Source organism: Cercospora beticola, chromosome 6 (genome assembly GCF_033473495.1).
Source record: "Cercospora beticola chromosome 6, complete sequence".
Classification (NCBI taxonomy): domain Eukaryota; kingdom Fungi; phylum Ascomycota; class Dothideomycetes; order Mycosphaerellales; family Mycosphaerellaceae; genus Cercospora; species Cercospora beticola.
The window spans coordinates 720,440-738,893 of record NC_088940.1 but is presented as its reverse complement, the minus strand read 5'-3'; the positions used below and the strand labels follow the sequence as shown (position 1 = coordinate 738,893).

The window sequence follows — 18,454 nt, the reverse complement described above, 5'->3', positions numbered from 1 at the left end:
GGAATCGCCAACCACAGTACCTAGCTACCAAAACGCGACAAACGTTAAACAACGCATGCCGGTCTGAGAAGGAGACAGACGATAACAATCATGTGCCGATCGAATGCTACACCATCTATGCTAACATCACGGCTAGCTACCAGACCGCGTGAACACCCGAAAAGCCCAGCAACACCTCGATGAGTACCCAGAGCGCAACCTCCTCTCAGCCGCCAACGCAGATACGCTGATCTCCTTGTACGACATCTATATTCAGCGCTACAAACTATTAGCTCAAACACCCTAGCACACGGCCACGCTGAATCTCGAATACTTACACAAAATCCTGTGATACCACGACACACAAAACTAGCGCCGCACACGCAAGGCGTTCTTGGTCCCTGCGGAATTTAGTCAGTCGAGTCTCGTTTGAAGTTGGAGGATCCATCTGGGAGGGACATACGCCTTCACAAACGTAAGAGCATGCTCCTTGTCTCTCGAAGATCTCGCCTTCTGCTTCTCTCGGAGTCATGGACTGGCGAGCACATTAAGGGCGAGCATCAAGAAAGCGGTTGAGAGGAAGAAGGTCTTCATCGTGGCGATTGATTTGCTGGGAGGGGGACAGGACAATTTTATGAGTCTATGTTCGATGTGGGTTTTGTATCTAGCTGACAAGTTTACAGTCTCGGCTCTCTTATATGTGTGGTCTTACAGGGCCAGATAACAGTCGACGACTACTGGCTATCATCGGCCATAGTGCGGATGTCTCGCGGTCTCCGGTAAGGTGTTCACACTTCGCATTGTTTCATACGGATACTGCTAGTGTGATCAGGGCCATGGGAGGGGCTTTGCCTTGTTCTTCTGTGACCTGTCATCCTTCGATCTTGTGAAATGGAAGTATACCTCGACATGAGAGACGCTCAGGCAAAGCAATTCGACAGTTACGAAAGCACCTTAACGCAAGACGCATCTACTCAGAACCCGACCACAAAATGCGAGTTCTTGCGGAGATCCTGCGTTAGGATGACATGTTCCCCAGGAGGCAATGCTCACTGAATCAGAAGGCCTTGCAGCGCCGAAGGTCTAGAGAGATTGGCATAAGCACTACCCTCATCCGAAAATAGCGTCTGCGCAGTATCATGGTGTCTAGACTCCAGAGCACGCTGATATAGACACCTTCCCTGATAGTTTCCTGGCGGCACAAGGGGCCCTTCGATAGTCCCCAGAACCGGGTAAACAGTATTGAATCGAACCTCTTCTCTCTTCATGCTTCCTTCGATCGGTCTCGATCCGATGAGAGGTTCGCTTCGCCTGATATTCAGCTCCTGTCATTCGCGGTCACACGGATTGACAGTGGGCGCAAATTGTGGTCCAAATATCCATGTAGTACAAATATCCACGGTCATCCTGGTTCTTCAGAGATGATTACTCATCCCGACCGCCTACCTATGAGATCTACACTACATATTGCACGAGTACGATAGTAAGCCAGGCGCCAACGAGAGACCGGAGAAACTTACTTGCAAAGTGCCACATTGCGATCCTCTACTGGTACTTCGGAAGAAGCATGGAGCAAATCCCGGGTCACCCCTTTCTTAGTCTCTACAATGCTTGCAGTTCACTAATCGTCCTCTAGAGACTTTTGCAACGTTGTCCTCTTTGTACTATCCCAAGTACGTGTGATGACATGCTCTAGGGAAAGAAAGACAACGCCGCTCTGAGAAGAGATCCGAGAAACAAGAACGCCCCTGGAATCAAAGAACCATTTGATGAATGCAAATATCTTCTCCAAGAACCAAGAGCCTGATGCTACTGACGAGACGTCTCTTCCAGTTTCCGTCTGCTCGGCTCTCAGCAGCAGAGCATCGATATGTCGATCGTATGTTGGTTCTGGAAATGCCATCGACCAACTTCATCCACGCCTCCGCATACTCCAATCGCGCTTGTTGGCGTGATACTCATTGCGTCACGGCTCTTGAAATCCCTGACTCAGGCGGTCGTCAGGTCCACATACACATTCGAAGCAGGTCTGTCAGTGGAGTCGTCTGTACCAGGGCAATCGTCGAGTGGTGCAGTATGTTGCAGCTGGTCATCGCTTGCTGCAATCACGCTGTCTGCCCTCACGTCACGGCTCTCAAGCCCAGTTTGAATGACTTCACTCTTCACTTTGACCAGGTCTTCGCAATCTTGTCCTCCTTCGGTTCCTGAACTGCCTGCAATTCCGACCTCTGCACAACCACCACTTTGCTGTTGAGCTTCTGAGGTAGTAATTGCATTCGCGCTGACGCTTTCGGCTCCGCTCGAGACTCCAGCCGATTGGATAGTGCTCGAGGCATTTGCTGTCTCCGTGGCTGGTGTCACAGTAGAAACACCTTCAAGGACGGTGGGCGTTGGCGCAGCCTGTGTTGGATCTTCCACAGGTTCCTGCTTGATCGACGCAGCAAGAGGCTCTCCAGCAGCAACCTTCGCCGCCTGCTCCACCCGCGGATGGCTTTGCTCGTTTCGTCCAGTCGCACTTTGCTCGTTCCTTCCAGCAGCAACATTCTGCTGCTTCACAATCGTAGCCAACGGATCACTCGCGAACTCTCTCCTCAGCTCCGCAACTTTCTTGTCACGCTCCGCGTTTAGCGTGGTCAAGTCATCCGCAAACTTCTTGTTGAGCTTCCTCACAGCGTCGTTGTACGATTCGATGAAGCAGACCTTCAAAGCTTGGGAATCGTGCAGGTGCTCCGAGTGGCGAGCGTGCGTCGCAAGAGCAGTATTGTCGTGGATGGAGTTGACGAAGGTCTGCATGTACGCTTGCAGTGCGGCGTCGTGAGGCGCTAGAGGCGCCGGGCCCTTGCGCGCTGAGGTGTCTTTTGTGATGCGATTTGGGAAAGACATGGTTGTTGATGCGATTGGAAATGTGTTGAGGATGGGAGCGAGAGCTTGAGTGGTGATGAACTTGATTCCTTGAAGTGCTCGTTACGTTGGGAGACTTGCTGCTGAAACTTCATAATTGGAGTAGTAAGTGAAGCAACAAATGTCGAACTGAGTGGTGTCCATGCATGCAGTCAAGGATCAGTTACGGGACTCGCCTCCCGGCTTTTTCTTGTTCGTAATGAGCATTTCGCAGGTGACAGATGGCCAGCCGATTCCCTCGGACTCCCGGCTCGTCAAATGTGAACTATTCGCTTCTCAGATTCCTTGGGTGGGACGTGCTTGGCTCGGAGAGGTTGCGCTACCTCAGTGCCTGCAGGCTTCCTCCATCGAAATTGAAGTGAAGGAGTCGTTGTTTGCATAGTTGTTGGTGATCCTGTGTTTGTAAAGCAATCGCATTTCTGCTCACTTGAGCTTTCGCTTGCTAGAAGTGGCCCCGGCGTGCCGCCCCACCCTACGTGCCGCCCCAAATTCTCGATATATGCAAATTGAATATCTTAATAACGGCTTTATATAATAACTCCAAATTTTATATACGGCTTTATTAGACTAATAGAAGCTAATTAATATAGTATAAGTAGGAATATTACTACTAGAAGGTAAGATATAGCGCTATAAAGTATAGTACTATTCTAGAAATATATTAATTAAAATAAAGTTATAGATTAAATATACTAAGTTTTTATAGAGTATAGGAGTCTTTATAGTCTATATTTTCTATAGTAAGTACTATATAGTTAAATATAATACTTTATAGACTAATATTTAGTACTAAAATAATAGTAGATCTATAGATCTTATATATATTATTATATTAAAACTACTATAGATATAGAGCTATAACTCGTTGAATATACTCTCTATATATACTTCTATCTACTTAGAGCTTAAAAATAGTTTTTTTAAATAGAAATATCTCTTAACTTAATTTAATAGAAATATAGTAAAATATAATATATCTAAATAGAGCTACTATATAATATAGTAGATTAATTATTAGAAGAAAGCTTTACTTCTACTTAACTCGTAGAAAACTTAAAAAGTTATTATTCTATTTTAGTTACTACGAAATATAACTTTAACTTCTAATTTATAAGAAATTCTCTATTTAGTATCTACTTACTATAATCTATTATACTATAGCTTTAATTATACTCTAAATATACTTAATAGTACTAAAGTCTATTTCTAGATAGATATCTTAAGCTTATAGGTAGTATATATCCTATAAAGCTAAATACTAGATTTTTTTATAAATTTAGAAATATATTTCTATATAGACTAGAACTTTTAAAGTTATAGATTTAACTCCTTATTATACTTATTTATAGCTCTAAGTTATATATTAGAATTTAAAAATATAGATATCGCTTTCTATAATACTAATATATTAATATAATATATCCTACGAGAATCTTATTAAATAGTATAGAGAGAACGCTAATTTTATATATTCTTATTAGCTATTACTATCTAGTAATACTTCTAATTAGCTATAACTATTATATATAATTATAGCCTACGAAGTCCTATTATATACCTCTACGTAGTCGTAGATAGAAATAGATAGCTTCGGCTATACTAGTAAAGTATAGAGTAGCTAGATATTTATAGAAATAGAAAGAAAGCGAAAAAAAGTCTAGAATTTCGATCTAGAGAGATTAGAGAGCTCCTAAGAATACAAAGACGACGCTAGCGTAGTATAACTACTAGAAGATTCTAATACTCGACTACGAGATAGCTTTTCTAGATAGTAAATACTACTATAGGTCTAGAGGCTAGAGTAGTAACCTAGGCTCTAAATAGGCTAAAAAGAAGAAACTAAGTATACTTAAGAGAAAGCTTTAATAAGAAAGAGTAAGAATAGTAGAAATAGAAGAAAGGAATAGTAGTACCTCTATAGATACTAGGATAATTAGCTACTAGGAGCCTTTTATCTAAAATAGAAGACTCTAAAGTAGACTAGTCTCTTTATTCTAGAGCTCTCTAGAAACTTTAAGTCTAAAGGTAGAGTATCTAATATAAGCTATCTAACTCTATACTATACTTAGAGCTATCTATAAAGATATCTACTATTCTAGATATTCTATAAAAACTAGAATTTCTCTAGATATAAGTTATATAACTAGATACTAAGGAAAGTTAAAATCTAAGTAGGATTTATATAGAGAGATACCTACTCTAGGAACTAGTAAGAAAGAGTTAGATAAAGGATTAATATAGATACTAGTATAGAGACTAGGACTATATATATAGGCTTAAGTCTCTAAGCTAGTAAGTAAGAAGATCGGGCTTCTAAGTACTAATAATATAAGAAATAACTAAGAAGAACTACTATAAAGGATCTAAACTATTAAGATAATATAAATTATTCTAAGAAGAACTAGAAACTATAGAAGTAGTAGGCTATATAGAGCTTACTATAAAATATAAAAATATAAGAAGGTTTTTCTACTAGAGTACTAGTACGAGAGCTTTTCTACCTACGAAAAATATAGAGCGTACTACTTACTCTAGTTAAAAGAGATAGACTAGCGTATAAGATTTATCTATCTATATATAATTATAGTTAAAATTAAACTTATAAAATTAAACTTATATTACTATTAAATATATCTTATTAAACTATATCGTTTATAGCTAACTTAGCTATAATTATAGCTATAATCTATTGCCTTTCTCTTTATTCTAATTAGCTAGAGACTCTAGTCGTTACTATTATTTATTTCTATATTCTCTATATTCTTATTTCTATCTTTACTACTACTTTTATTAAACTCTTCCTCTATATTTTATTATATTTCTATAAAGTTATTCTCGTCTATAGAATTAGTAATAGAACGTATATAGTTAGAATTATAGTATATACTAGAGTATAGGCTATTCTAAGTAGAAGTAATAGTACTAGTACTTAGTATAAATATTAGTATTAGACTATATTCTAGAGCGTCTTTATCTATAATATTATTTATAGTATATCTATTCTCGAGTAGTATCTAGTTAGCTATAGTATATTCGTCCTTATCTAGTATCTAATTAACTCTAGCTTTAAGATCCTTTTACTATTATTATTAAGTCTAGCTACTAGTAATAAAGTCTATTTTATTTAGTATATCGAAAGCGATTTATTATTAAACTTAAGTAAGTAACTAACTATAGCCTATAGCTAAATTTTAATTAAGAAACTCTCTAAGTATTATTTTATCGAGTAAACTATATAGAAGCTATATTAGGTTAGACTAGAACTATAATAGTCTATTAGAACTAAGATTATTTAAGCCTAGATACTACTATAGTATAGAAGCTATAAACTAGCTATTACTATATCGTTGCTTAATATTAGCTTATCGTCTAAGTATAATAGAGTTTTAATAGCCTATAAATAGCGAGAAATCGAAGAGCTTATTAAATATTAAACTATCTAGTATTCTAATATATAAGATAGCTATATAATAAAAGCTAAGAGAGAATTTCTTCTTAGTAATATTTACTATAGCCTTATTATATATTAAGTCTTAAGCTTTATAAATAGTTATTATAAAGGCTAGATAGATTAGAAACTACTAATACTAGTATTTATTACTACTATAGTAGTAGAAGTACTTTATAGTAAAGATTAGTACTATATAGTACTAGTTATTATTATACTTATCTAAGTATAGTCTAATATAGTCTACGACTAGTACTTTTAAGATTAGGTAATAGAGTAGTATATTATATAGATTAGTAGTACCTAGTAACTACTTAATATCGTATAAAATACCTACTATACTATTAACTAAACTAGCTTTAGTCTATATATTATTAAGTAGTATAATCCTAGCGCTAATAGAGACTTAGATTTTATACTTAAGTTAGCTATATTTATTAATACTCGTACGCTTATCTATATCCTTATCGTTAGATTTAGTAGTAAGAGTAATAATAGAATTATTTAATACGTAGAGGCGAGACTTATTCTAATTATTAACTTACTTATTCTTAAAGTATAGATATATTATATCTTCGAAGAAGTAATAAGTATTAGTATTAAGAGCTCTAGCTATATAACTAGAAAGGAGTTACTAGTATTATAGTAATACGTTATTATTATAGAAACCTTCTAGAGCTTCGCGAAATAGCTTCTATATATTATCTACTTATTACTATAGTATCTTTAACTCGAGAGATTAGTTAAAAGCTTAATAGCTTATATAGCTAGCGATTTTAATAGTATAGTCGATATCTATAAGTTAGTTAGTTAGTTCTTATACGCCGGTCTACCTCTTTTAACTAGAGTAAGTAGTACGCTCTATAGATGTCGGTCGAGGGAAAAGCCTTCGAAAAACTCTCGTATATCCCTTTATTTATAGCCTACGTAGCTGCTGCCTTCGCTTCTGTTCTCCTTCGGACAATACTAGGTATCTAGTAAGTCCTTCTCTTACTAGGCTCTATCCTTCCCCTTCTCTCTCCTCTTATCCTCCTATGCCTCTTCTCTTATAAGTAAGAATTAGTCTAGGACCTCTTCTTAGATAAGCTACTTTGCTATTATATATAACCCTCTCTTTATATTAGCTAGATCCTTCTAGTTTATAGATCCCTCTACCTAAAAGAGTAGGTGTCTTCTCTCGTTCTATTTTAGGCAGAATATATATATATGTTTTAGTATCTTATATCCCTGCCTATAGTCGTAGTCTAGTATAAATCCTAGGACTCTCCTTTTAGTAAAGTATTGCCTTATCCTAATATACTCTGTCCTTAAGAGTATAACTATTATACTCTCTAGTCTAGTAAGTCCTTTATATAGAGTTAGTCTAATAGTAGAGGAGGTAGTAGTTTTCTATACTAGTAGTTGTTCCTCTCCTACTCTTACCCTTCTCTCTTCCTTATTCCTTTCCTACCTTCTATCCTACTAGTATTTAGCCTACTATACCTTATAGCCTAGGTATACCTATATCGTTATTTCTTAGCCTTATACTATCTAGAGGATTTCCTCCTATCTAGTTTAGGTTAGTAGTATAGGTTGCCTAGTTCTCTTTCCTACTTATACTTACCTTTTAATCTCTCTATACCTATCTTTAATATACTAGTATATAGGTTAGGTGTCTTGCTTTTTAGATACTTACCTAGCTAGGTCCTAGATATATAAATAGAGAGGAGCAATATTTGCTTCTCTCTCTAGGATAGCTATTATAACTAATTTATAGGCTCCTATAATATTCCTTAGAGCCTCCCTCTAGATCTTCTTAATAGGTTTAGTAAGGGTCCTATAGTAGCCTTATATACCCTCTAGGTTAGACTAGACTTAGTAGCTAAAGGTAATAGCTAGTCTTACTACTACTATATAGAGGTGCCTTACTTTTTAGAAGGATACTCCCTATATAGACTTATATAGTCTCTAAAGTAATTGCATTTAGTAGGCTCCCTTTTCTGCTACTTGTTTAATATATAGGCCCTATTTAAGTTTAGTATCTACCTATACTCCTAGGAGTCTAAGTAATAGTAGTAGTTCTCTATTAAATCCCTAGATTTAGACTATAGCCTTAAGGTTATACTTCCTACTTCTAGTAAAGTAGATTAGCTAGTATTTCTATAGGGCAAATTCTGCTCTATATCTCCTTGCCTATTCTTTATATTTCTAGTAGGCTTTCTTAAGTTGCCTATAGTTATCCTCTATTAATATACTATATATAAGGATATTAGAGTTATCTATAAACCCTATTGCTAAAGTAGTCCCTTTATATAGTATTAGGAGTAGAGTAGAGATAAAGAAGAGGAAGAGGATTAGGGATAGGGTAGAACCTTAGGGAATTCCTATATTTTAGGGCTTTAGTTAGTCTATAAAATCTCTAAGCCTTAGGCAGGTAGTCCTATCTTAGAGGAATAATTAGATAAAGCTAATAGTATAGTCTAGGAAGCCTTTTATTCTAATATTATAAAGTAGCCTCTAGTAGGAGACCTTATTAAATGCCTCTAAGATATTAAGGCAGAGTATAGATACTATAGCCTCTAGCTTAGTTTCCTAGATAGTTTTTACTTACTTAGTAATAAGGTCTAGTACTAAGGTAGTAGACCTGCTAGGCCTAGTACCTATTTATTCTTCTAGAAGGAGCTTCCTTTCTTTAGTCTCCTTAGATATCCTCTTAGCAACTATAGCTTCTAGGACCTTTACTATTATATTAAGTAGGGCAATAGGTCTATATACTCCTAGCTTTAAGTAGTCTAGCTTCTATAGTTTCCTAAGTACTACTATTATAGAGTACTTAAAGGCTTTAGGGTAGTATACTATCCTTAGGTATATAGTAAAGAGTTTAGCTAGGATTAGGGAAAGTTGTTCCCTATACTCTTTAAGTAAGAGGTTTAGTATTTAGTTAGGTCCTAGGGCCTTATTACTAGGTAGTTTCCTAAGGACTCCTTCTACCTTCTTTAGTTAAACCTTAACCTCTATCTAGAATTAGAGTAGTAGTTAGGTATATTAGATATTACTTAAGTCTACCTCCCTTAGGTCTAGGAAAAAGTATCTTACTAGGATTGTAGCTTTCCTCTTATTAGTGTCTCTATTATGCTCTATATCTTCTAGGCTTAGGAAGTATAGTAGTTAGTACTCTTAGTTAGCTCCCTCTCTAGCCTATTTAGCTATTTTCTAGATTTTCTTAGAGTCCTCTATAACTTCTTTTATTAGTCTCCTCTAAGCTAGGTTCTGCTCTCTCCTTATAGCCTTACTTCTTATATATAATACCTCTAGGTATAGCTTATAGCTCTATTCTATTTTATAGTTCCTCTATTCTCTTCTTCTCCTTCTTACTAGCTTTATAGCCTCCTTATATTCCTAGGTCTATACTATCTTTATATAGCTTAATAGTCTAGCTATTAGAACTATCTCCTCTATAATCCTCTAGATAGAAGATTGTATTCTATAGGCTAGTATATCTAGGTGTTCCTTCGTATTAAGTAGGAGTTAGTTAAGTTAGTTAGTATCTTAGGCTAGGAGGTTATAGATTCTATCCTAGTTAATAGCTTTCTACTACTTTCTCTAGCTTCTTCCTCTTAGCTCTTAAAGGTTAATATAGAAGGTTATTCTAAGGGGGATATAGTTAGAGCTATATGTCTCTTCTAGGAGGGCTTTATATTCTTAGATTAGGTTTTAGAGGGAGAGGCTAATAAAGACTAGGTCTAGTGTTTAGTAGCTAGCTATATATCTTTCCTATATAATTATCCCTAGCTCTAGGGCTAGCTATAGTTAGGCCTCTATAATTGTTTTAATAAGCTTATCTGCTATAGTATATTAGGTTTAGGTTATATTTCCCCTCTATTTTAGGTAGTAGAGGTTAAAGTCTCCTACTACTATATAGCTTACTTTTGTGTCCCCTAGGGTTTATAATAGTACTTCTTAGAGTATAGAGATAGTCCCTTCTTATCTATAGCTTATTAGCTCTAAGGAGTTATAGCAGTTATAGATAGAGATAGTTCCTATAGGTATCTAGACTTAGATAGTTACTAAGTTACCTATATTATAGAAGAGTAGTTTCTAGTTATTAGTTCTAACTTTGTCTAATATAAGTATTACTACTCTTAGGTTCTACTAGGGTAGGAGGATTATAGAGTATCCTTTCTTAGCCTTAGTCCTACTATTTATAGTATTAAGCTATAGTTCTTATAGTACTATTACTATAGCCTTATCTATAGCTTAGCTATCTAGTAGTAGGGTTTAAGTAGTGTTTAACCTATTAATATTATATTAGTAGATTATTAGGGTTTAGCTACTTATAGGATTCTTAGGATTCTTAGGAGAGGAGCTTAATTAGGTTAATATCTATATCTTCCTAGAGGGTGCTTATAACCTCTTAGGTATCCTTATTCTTCTATATAGGCGGGAAGTAGAGCTTGCTTACTTGCCTCCTACTAGCTATTGCTGCTACTATAGTGCCTAGGGGCCTACCTTTATATCTAATATCCCTCTATAGAGGCTTAGCTAGTAGGGCTTTCCTCTTAAGGATTAGGGGTTCTATAGTACTATCTCCTTATATTAGGCCTAAGGCTACCTTCTATTGCTTTTTAAACTACTCTAAGAATACTCTTGCTTTAGCCTTTATAGTAGCTTTATAGCTATATTAGAGGGAGTATACCTTATAGTCTCTCTTATAGTTATAGTATTTAGTTTTCTTCTCCTTATAGCTATCTGTCCTATACTTCCCTATATAGTTTCTATATATTTGTTCTATAGCCTTATAGTAAGTAGTAATATACCTAAAGCTGTTATACTTAAGGTATTATATAATCCTCTGCTATAGGTAGTATAGTTCGACTATATACTATATTAACCTAATTATAATACCTCTCCTATATATTTCCCTTATAGTCTATCTGTCCTATACTACTATTACTACTAATAAGAAGTTAGTCTCTTCCCTTACTCTCTAGTTCTTAAGCTAAAAGGCCTTCCTAATTTTAAGCTCTTCTAGGAACTAGGTAAGGTTATCTTAGTCGAGCTAGACCTAGCTATTTGTATCTTCTAGCTTCTAGGATATCTTAATACTATATATAATTACCTAGGTACTTAGTATCTCTACCTAGGCCTCTAGGTATATAGTCTTAAGCTAGGATTAGTCCTTCTCTAGCCTACTTTTCTCTCCTTCTCTATAGAGGATAACTTTAAAGTCTCTACTTAGGAGTTTTTATATAGCTTTAAACTGCTATACTCCTAGTTTCCTTCTAAGCTCTTTATAGCTTATCTTCTTTACTATCTCCCTTTCTTCTTAGTTTCCTATCCTTACTAAGATAGTTATAGATACCTAAGGCTAGGGCTTTAGTATTATATATTTAAATTAGGCTATCTAGGCCTATATTTTAGAGGTAGTAGCAGCGGGTATTAGGCGGCTCTAGAGGGTTTTCTAGATAGCTTAGAGAGTCTAGGACTCTTCCTAGCAAAGGGCGAGGTAGAGGAGGGCCTATTAGGCCTATTAGAGGAGGAGGAGAGTTAGGGAGGGAGAAAGGGTTGTCTAGATATCGAGGTAACTCTAGATCTGTTCTATAAGTGTTTTTAGGTTCTTTTAGATTGTTTGTTTTAGAGTGTTAGTATTAGTAGTTATTTTCTAGCCTTATTAGCTAGAGAGAGGTAGTTGCGGGCTAATTTAGGCCGCCTAGGAGTTAGAGTCGCAACCTCCTCCTCCTAGGCTCCCTCCTCTGCTCGCGGCGTCGCGGTGTCGGTCGGGGGGTATTATTGCGTATTAGGAGGCCTCGAGGCCTCCCGTCGTCGTCGTCGTCGCCTACTAGGGCGCGTTTATATTTCCTCGGAGGTATATAGGGAAGTATAATATAGTTAGAACGTAATATCTATAAGTAGTATAAATACTAGCTTACTACCGACTAGTATTAATTAGAAGAAGTTACTATATAGAATAATATTTATTCTACTAAATAGAGCTAGAAATAGAAGAATCTCTAATAGCTATATATTTAGCTACTATAATTAGGTTAAGCTAACTATAGATTTCTTATCGATAATTAGATAGTAGATATTATCGAATATAGCTCGAAGTAACTATAAGATCGTAGGAGATAAGTTATTTAGAGTATAGCTTCTAATAGGAAACTTAAATACTTTATATAAGGTTTAGCTATTAATACTATAGGCTACTATACTAGTTAGAGCTATTCGAAGAACTAGAAGCTTAGTCTTATTAGTATAGCGAGATTCCTTCTATAGATAAGCCGATATTAATTTAATTATATACGATTTGCTAGTTCCTATACGTCTATTAATATTTAGTAGTAGCTAAGCTAGATTCTATCTCTATAGTAATACTATATAATATTCTATTACTATATTATATAGTAGTATCTATTTAGGATTTAAGTAGTCCTTCTATATAGTAGACTATAAGCTAATAATTAGATTAACTAGAAAGGCTAATATAGCTTCCTTCTAGTAGTCGCGCTATAGATATTAGTAAACGTCTAGATACTACTAGTTATATTTACTAATATATAGTATCTAGTTAGCTCTAGTATCTAAAGTATAGTTTCTAAAAGCGTTTAGATTAATTAAGTTATTACTATTATTATAGTAGGTATTAGTAAGCTTACTCTAGTATATATCTTATTCTATCTTATTAATTTAACGTTCTTCGAACTCGTCGACTTACTTATTAGTTAGTATATAGAGAGGTTCTAGATAGTTATTAGAGTACTAGTATTCTACTTTATACTAAGTATAGGCTTTAGTAAAAGTATTAAATACGTTTAGAGTATTATCGTTATTATATAGAGTAACTAGTAGCGCTAGAAAGGCTCTTAATAGATAGTAGAAAAGAATTTTAGTATAGTAGAAAGCTTCGTATATAGTATCGTTTAGATTATTATAGTAGTATAGAAATAGGCTAAGAATTCGTAGTATACTATAGACTAAGACTTTCGGTTTAGTACTATATATATTATAAGTAGTAGCTATTTAAAAGAATATTATATCCTTATATACTAGTAGTTACTAGAAGTACTTAACTATAATAGACTTACTTTTAGTAGTAGCTTCTTCTTTAGAAAGTATATTATCTAATACTAGTTACTATTATAATTTAAGATTCTATAGATACTATATCTCTCTATCTAATAGTTAGGCTTTAGATAAGTAGTACTTTAGACTTTAGGAATTCTTAGTAGAGAGTATTTCTTTATAGACTTATAGTAGATAGAAACCTAAGCCTTTCTAACTACTTATTATAGAGAGTTTTACTTTGCCTTATTCCGCTATACCTAGATAGGTTAGACCTCTAAATTTAATAGGTTATAAGCCCGAGTTTATATTATAGCTAGAAAGCTAGAAGCTAGAGGATATAATAGTAAGTACTCTTAGTAGAAGTTAAAGTACTCTAGTAAAAGACTTAAAAGTAATAGTAGGATCTAAAGCTATAAAAGAGTTAGAAGTAAGAGGAGTAGTCTTATAGATATAAACTAGATAGTAGAAAGAATAGTATATATAGATAGATAGAATATTTAATATATATTAGTTCTAAGTAGAAGGATATACTATATAGCTATATAAAGATAGAGAATAAACTCTATAAAGTACTTAGGCTAGGTACTTAGTAAATAAAAGTTATAGTCTAATAATACTAGGAGTTAGTCTAGTATTTCTCTACTACTAGAAAGTAGAAAAGAATAAAGTTAGAAGAGTAGTTAGGCTATTAGAAAGAGTCTTCTAAAGATAGCTATATAGATAGAACTTACTATCTATTTAAAGAAAGATCTTATAAGGCTAGAGGATTAGTTTATACTAAATAGATTATATTTAGAGAGGATAGTTATAAGATAGATTCTAGAGAGACCTACTATTAGCTAATAATACTTTAGAGACTAACTAAACCTCTTACTATCTCTAGAATCTAAAGGAGGATTAGATAATTAGACTCTAGGAGCCTAGTTAGATAAACTAATATATCTAAGATTAAAAGGAGTTATAAACCTACCTTTATTATAAATATAGTAGTACTAGGAGGTTCCTATACTAGAGAGTACTAGAGAGGTATACTCTTTTAGCTATTAATATATATACTATATATAAGGCCTAGAGTATAATACCTACTCTAGAGCTATTTAGAAAATAGAGTTCTAGAAGCTCTAGCTAAAAGAAAGGAGTCTTAGTATAGTTAATCTTCTACTAAATAGTCTAGTATAAAGAAATTTCTATCTATATATATACTAAGAACTAAATACTAAGATATATAGGTTCTAGTTTACTATATAAAATAAATTTATTTCTTAGCTATAGTTAGAAGAACTTAGTAATATATATACTTAAAGTTAACTCTTTAGAAAATAAAATAGGAATAAAATAAAATAAATAGTACTTTAGTAAAGAAGCTATATCTAGTACTTTCTAAGAAGAACTTAGAATAATAGTTTAGAAAGATAGCTATATTTCTTAAGAAAGAAGACCTATACTTAACTATTAAGACCTTAATATCTATTCTAATAACTAATAAAGTAAACTATAAAGCAATCTACTAGATTTAGCTTTATATTAGTAAAGAGAATAAAGAGATAGTATTAGAGAAAGAGATAGTAAAGGCTTTCTAGTAAGAGCTAAACTAGAGAGAGAATTAGAGTATTTAGCTTATACTATAAGAGCTATATAGAAATAATAATAAAAGAGAAAGAGAATAGATAACTTAGAGTTATTTAAAGCTAGATAGTATACTTTATATTAAAGGAAGAAATATCTACTATTAAGCTATTAGTATCTAGAACCTATAAGAAGTATAGTCTTAGCTTTTAGAGATATAAATAAAGTAAGAGCCTTTACTATAATAGAGAATAAAACTAAGGAAAGTAACTAGCTATTAAGAAATAGACTATTAGAGAGAGTATTATAATTTAAGATTCTATAGATACTATATCTCTCTATCTAATAGTTAGGTCTCGAGTAAGTAGTACTTTAGGCTTTAGGAATTCTTAGTAGAAAGTATTTCTTTATAGGCTTATAGTAGATAGAAACCTAAGCTTCTCTAACTACTTACTTTATAGAGTTTTACTTTGCTTTATTCCGCTATATCTAGATAGGTTAGACCTTTAAATTTAATAATATCTAATATATCTAACTACTACTCTAATTCTAGATAGAAGTTAAAGTTTAACTAAAGAAAGTAGAAGAAGTTCTTAGGAAACTACTTAGTAATAAAGCTCTAGGACCTAACTAAATACTAAACTTCTTACTTAAAGAGTATAGAGAATAACTTACTCTAATCCTAGCTAAACTCTTTACTATATACTTAAGAATAGTATACTACTTTAAAGCTTTTAAGTACTTTATAATAGTAGTACTTAGGAAACTATAGAAACTAGACTACTTAAAGCTAGAAGTATATAGACCTATTACTCTACTTAATATAATAGTAAAGGTCCTAGAAGCTATAGTTACTAAGAAAATATTTAAGAAAACTAAAGAAAGAAAGTTTCTTCTAGAAGAATAAATAGATACTAGGCCTAGTAGATCTACTACCTTAGTATTAGATCTTATTACTAAATAAGTAAGAACTATCTAGAAAACTAAGCTAGGAGCTATAGTATCTATACTCTACCTTAATATCTTAGAAGTATTTAATAAAGTCTCCTACTAGAAGCTACTTTATAATATTAGAATAAAAGGCTTCCTAGACTATACTATTAGCTTTATCTAATTATTTCTCTAAGATAGAACTATCTACTTAAGGCTTAGAGAATTTATAGACTAACTAAGGCTCTAAAATATAGGAATTCCTTAAAGCTCTACTCTATTCTTAATTCTCTTTCTTTTCTTTACTTCTACTCTACTTCTAATACTATATAAAGAGACTATTTTAGTAATAGAGTTTATAGATAACTCTAATATCCTTATATATAGTATATTAATAGAGGATAACTATAAGTAACTTAAGAAAGCCTACTAGAAATATAAAGAATAAGTAAGGAGATATAAAGTAGAATTTATACTATAGAAATATTAGCTAATCTACTTTACTAGAAATAGGAAGTATAACCTTAAAGCTATAGTCTAAATCTAGAGATTTAATAGAGAACTACTACTATTACTTAGACTTCTTAAAGTATAGATAGATACTAAACTTAAATAGAGCCTATATATTAAATAAGTAGTAGAAAAGAGAGCCTACTAAATATAAATACTTTAGAGACTATATAAGTCTATATAGAGAGCTTCCTTCTAAAAAGTAAAGTACTTATATATAGTAGTAGTAAGACTAGCTATTACTTTTAGCTACTAAGTCTAGTCTAACCTAGAGAATATATAAAGCTACTATAGGAACTTTACTAAATCTATTAAGAAGATCTAGAGAGAGGCTCTAAGGAATATTATAGAAGTATATAAGTTAGTTATAATAGTTATTCTAGAAAGAGAAGTAAATATTACTTCTCTCTATTTATATACTTAGGACCTAGCTAGATAAGTATCTAAAAAGTAAGATACCTAACCTATATACTAGTATATTAAAGATAGGTATAAAGAGATTAAAAAGTAAGTATAAGTAGAAAAGAGAGCTAGGTAACCTATAATACTAACTTAAACTAAATAGAAGAAAATCCTCTAGATAGTATAAAGCTAAGAAATAATAATATAAATATACTTAGACTATAAAGTATAGTAGGCTAAATATTAGTAGAATAGAAAATAGAAAAGAAATAAGGAAAAAAGAAAAGTAAAAGTAGAAGAGGAATAACTACTAGTATAGAAAACTACTACTTTCTCTACTATTAGACTAACTCTATATAAAGAACTTACTAGACTAGAGAATATAATAGTTATACTTCTAAGAATAGAGTATATTAGAATAAAGTAATACTTTACTAAAAGGAGAGTTCTAGAATTTATACTAGACTATAAATATAAATAGAGATATAAGATACTAAAATATATATATATATATATTCTACTTAAAATAGAACGAGAGAAAATACTTACTATTCTAAGTAGAAGAATCTATAAACTAGAAGGACCTAGCTAATATAAAGAGAGAGCTATATATAGTAGTAAAGTAGCTTATTTAAGAAGAAGTTCTAGACTAATTCTTACTTATAAAAGAAAAGATATAGAAAGATAAAAAAAAAGAGAAAAGGAAGAATAGAGTCTAGTAAGAGAAGGACTTACTAGATACCTAGTATTATTTAAAGGAAAATAGAAGCGAAGGAAGCGGCTATATAAGCTATAAAACGAAGAGATATATAAGAGTTTTTCGAAGGCTTTTCTCTCGACCGAAATCTATAGAGTATACTACTTACTCTAGTTAAAAGAAGTAGACTAGTATATAAGAATTATCTATCTATCTATAATTTATATCTTAATTCTTATAGTCTCTATAAATAAGCTAATTATCTCTCTTACTACTAAAGTAATAAATAAAATAATAGATAGCTATAACTAGAGTACTTAGGAAGTATACTATTTATCTCTTAGCCTAAACCTATATAGAAGTACTCGTATTATACTATTAGTCGATTATAGACTACCTACTAATTAAATAGTATAACTATTAAATTTAGAGGTCTAACCTATCTAAGTATAGTAGAATAAAGCAAAGTAAAACTCTCTAGAATAAGTAGTTAGAGAGGCTTAGGTTTCTATCTACTATAAGCCTATAAAGAAATACTTTCTACTAAGAATTCCTAAAGCCTAAAGTACTACTTACTCGAGACCTAACTATTAGATAGAGAGATATAGTATCTATAGAATCTTAAATTATAATACTCTCTCTAATAGTCTATTTCTTAATAGCTAGTTACTTTCCTTAGTTTTATTCTCTATTATAGTAAAGGCTCTTACTTTATTTATATCTCTAAAAGCTAAGACTATACTTCTTATAGGTTCTAGATACTAATAGCTTAATAGTAGATATTTCTTCCTTTAATATAAAGTATACTATCTAGCTTTAAATAACTCTAAGTTATCTATTCTCTTTCTCTTTTATTATTATCTCTATATAGCTCTTATAGTATAAGCTAAATACTCTAATTCTCTCTCTAGTTTAGCTCTTACTAGAAAGCCTTTACTATCTCTTTCTCTAATACTATCTCTTTATTCTCTTTACTA

The 18,454-nt window shown here is 32.7% G+C and overlaps 1 protein-coding gene across 1 annotated transcript; it reads right to left on the bottom strand.

Annotated features, from left to right (window-relative positions):
* Positions 1 to 1,968: 1,968 nt before the first annotated feature.
* Positions 1,969 to 2,862, bottom strand: RHO25_009393 (uncharacterized protein; the record flags this gene model as incomplete). Its single annotated transcript, XM_023600930.2, has 1 exon — positions 1,969 to 2,862. One exon carries the CDS (start codon positions 2,860 to 2,862, stop codon positions 1,969 to 1,971), a length of 894 nt encoding a protein of 297 aa, XP_023453306.1.
* Positions 2,863 to 18,454: the final 15,592 nt, after the last annotated feature.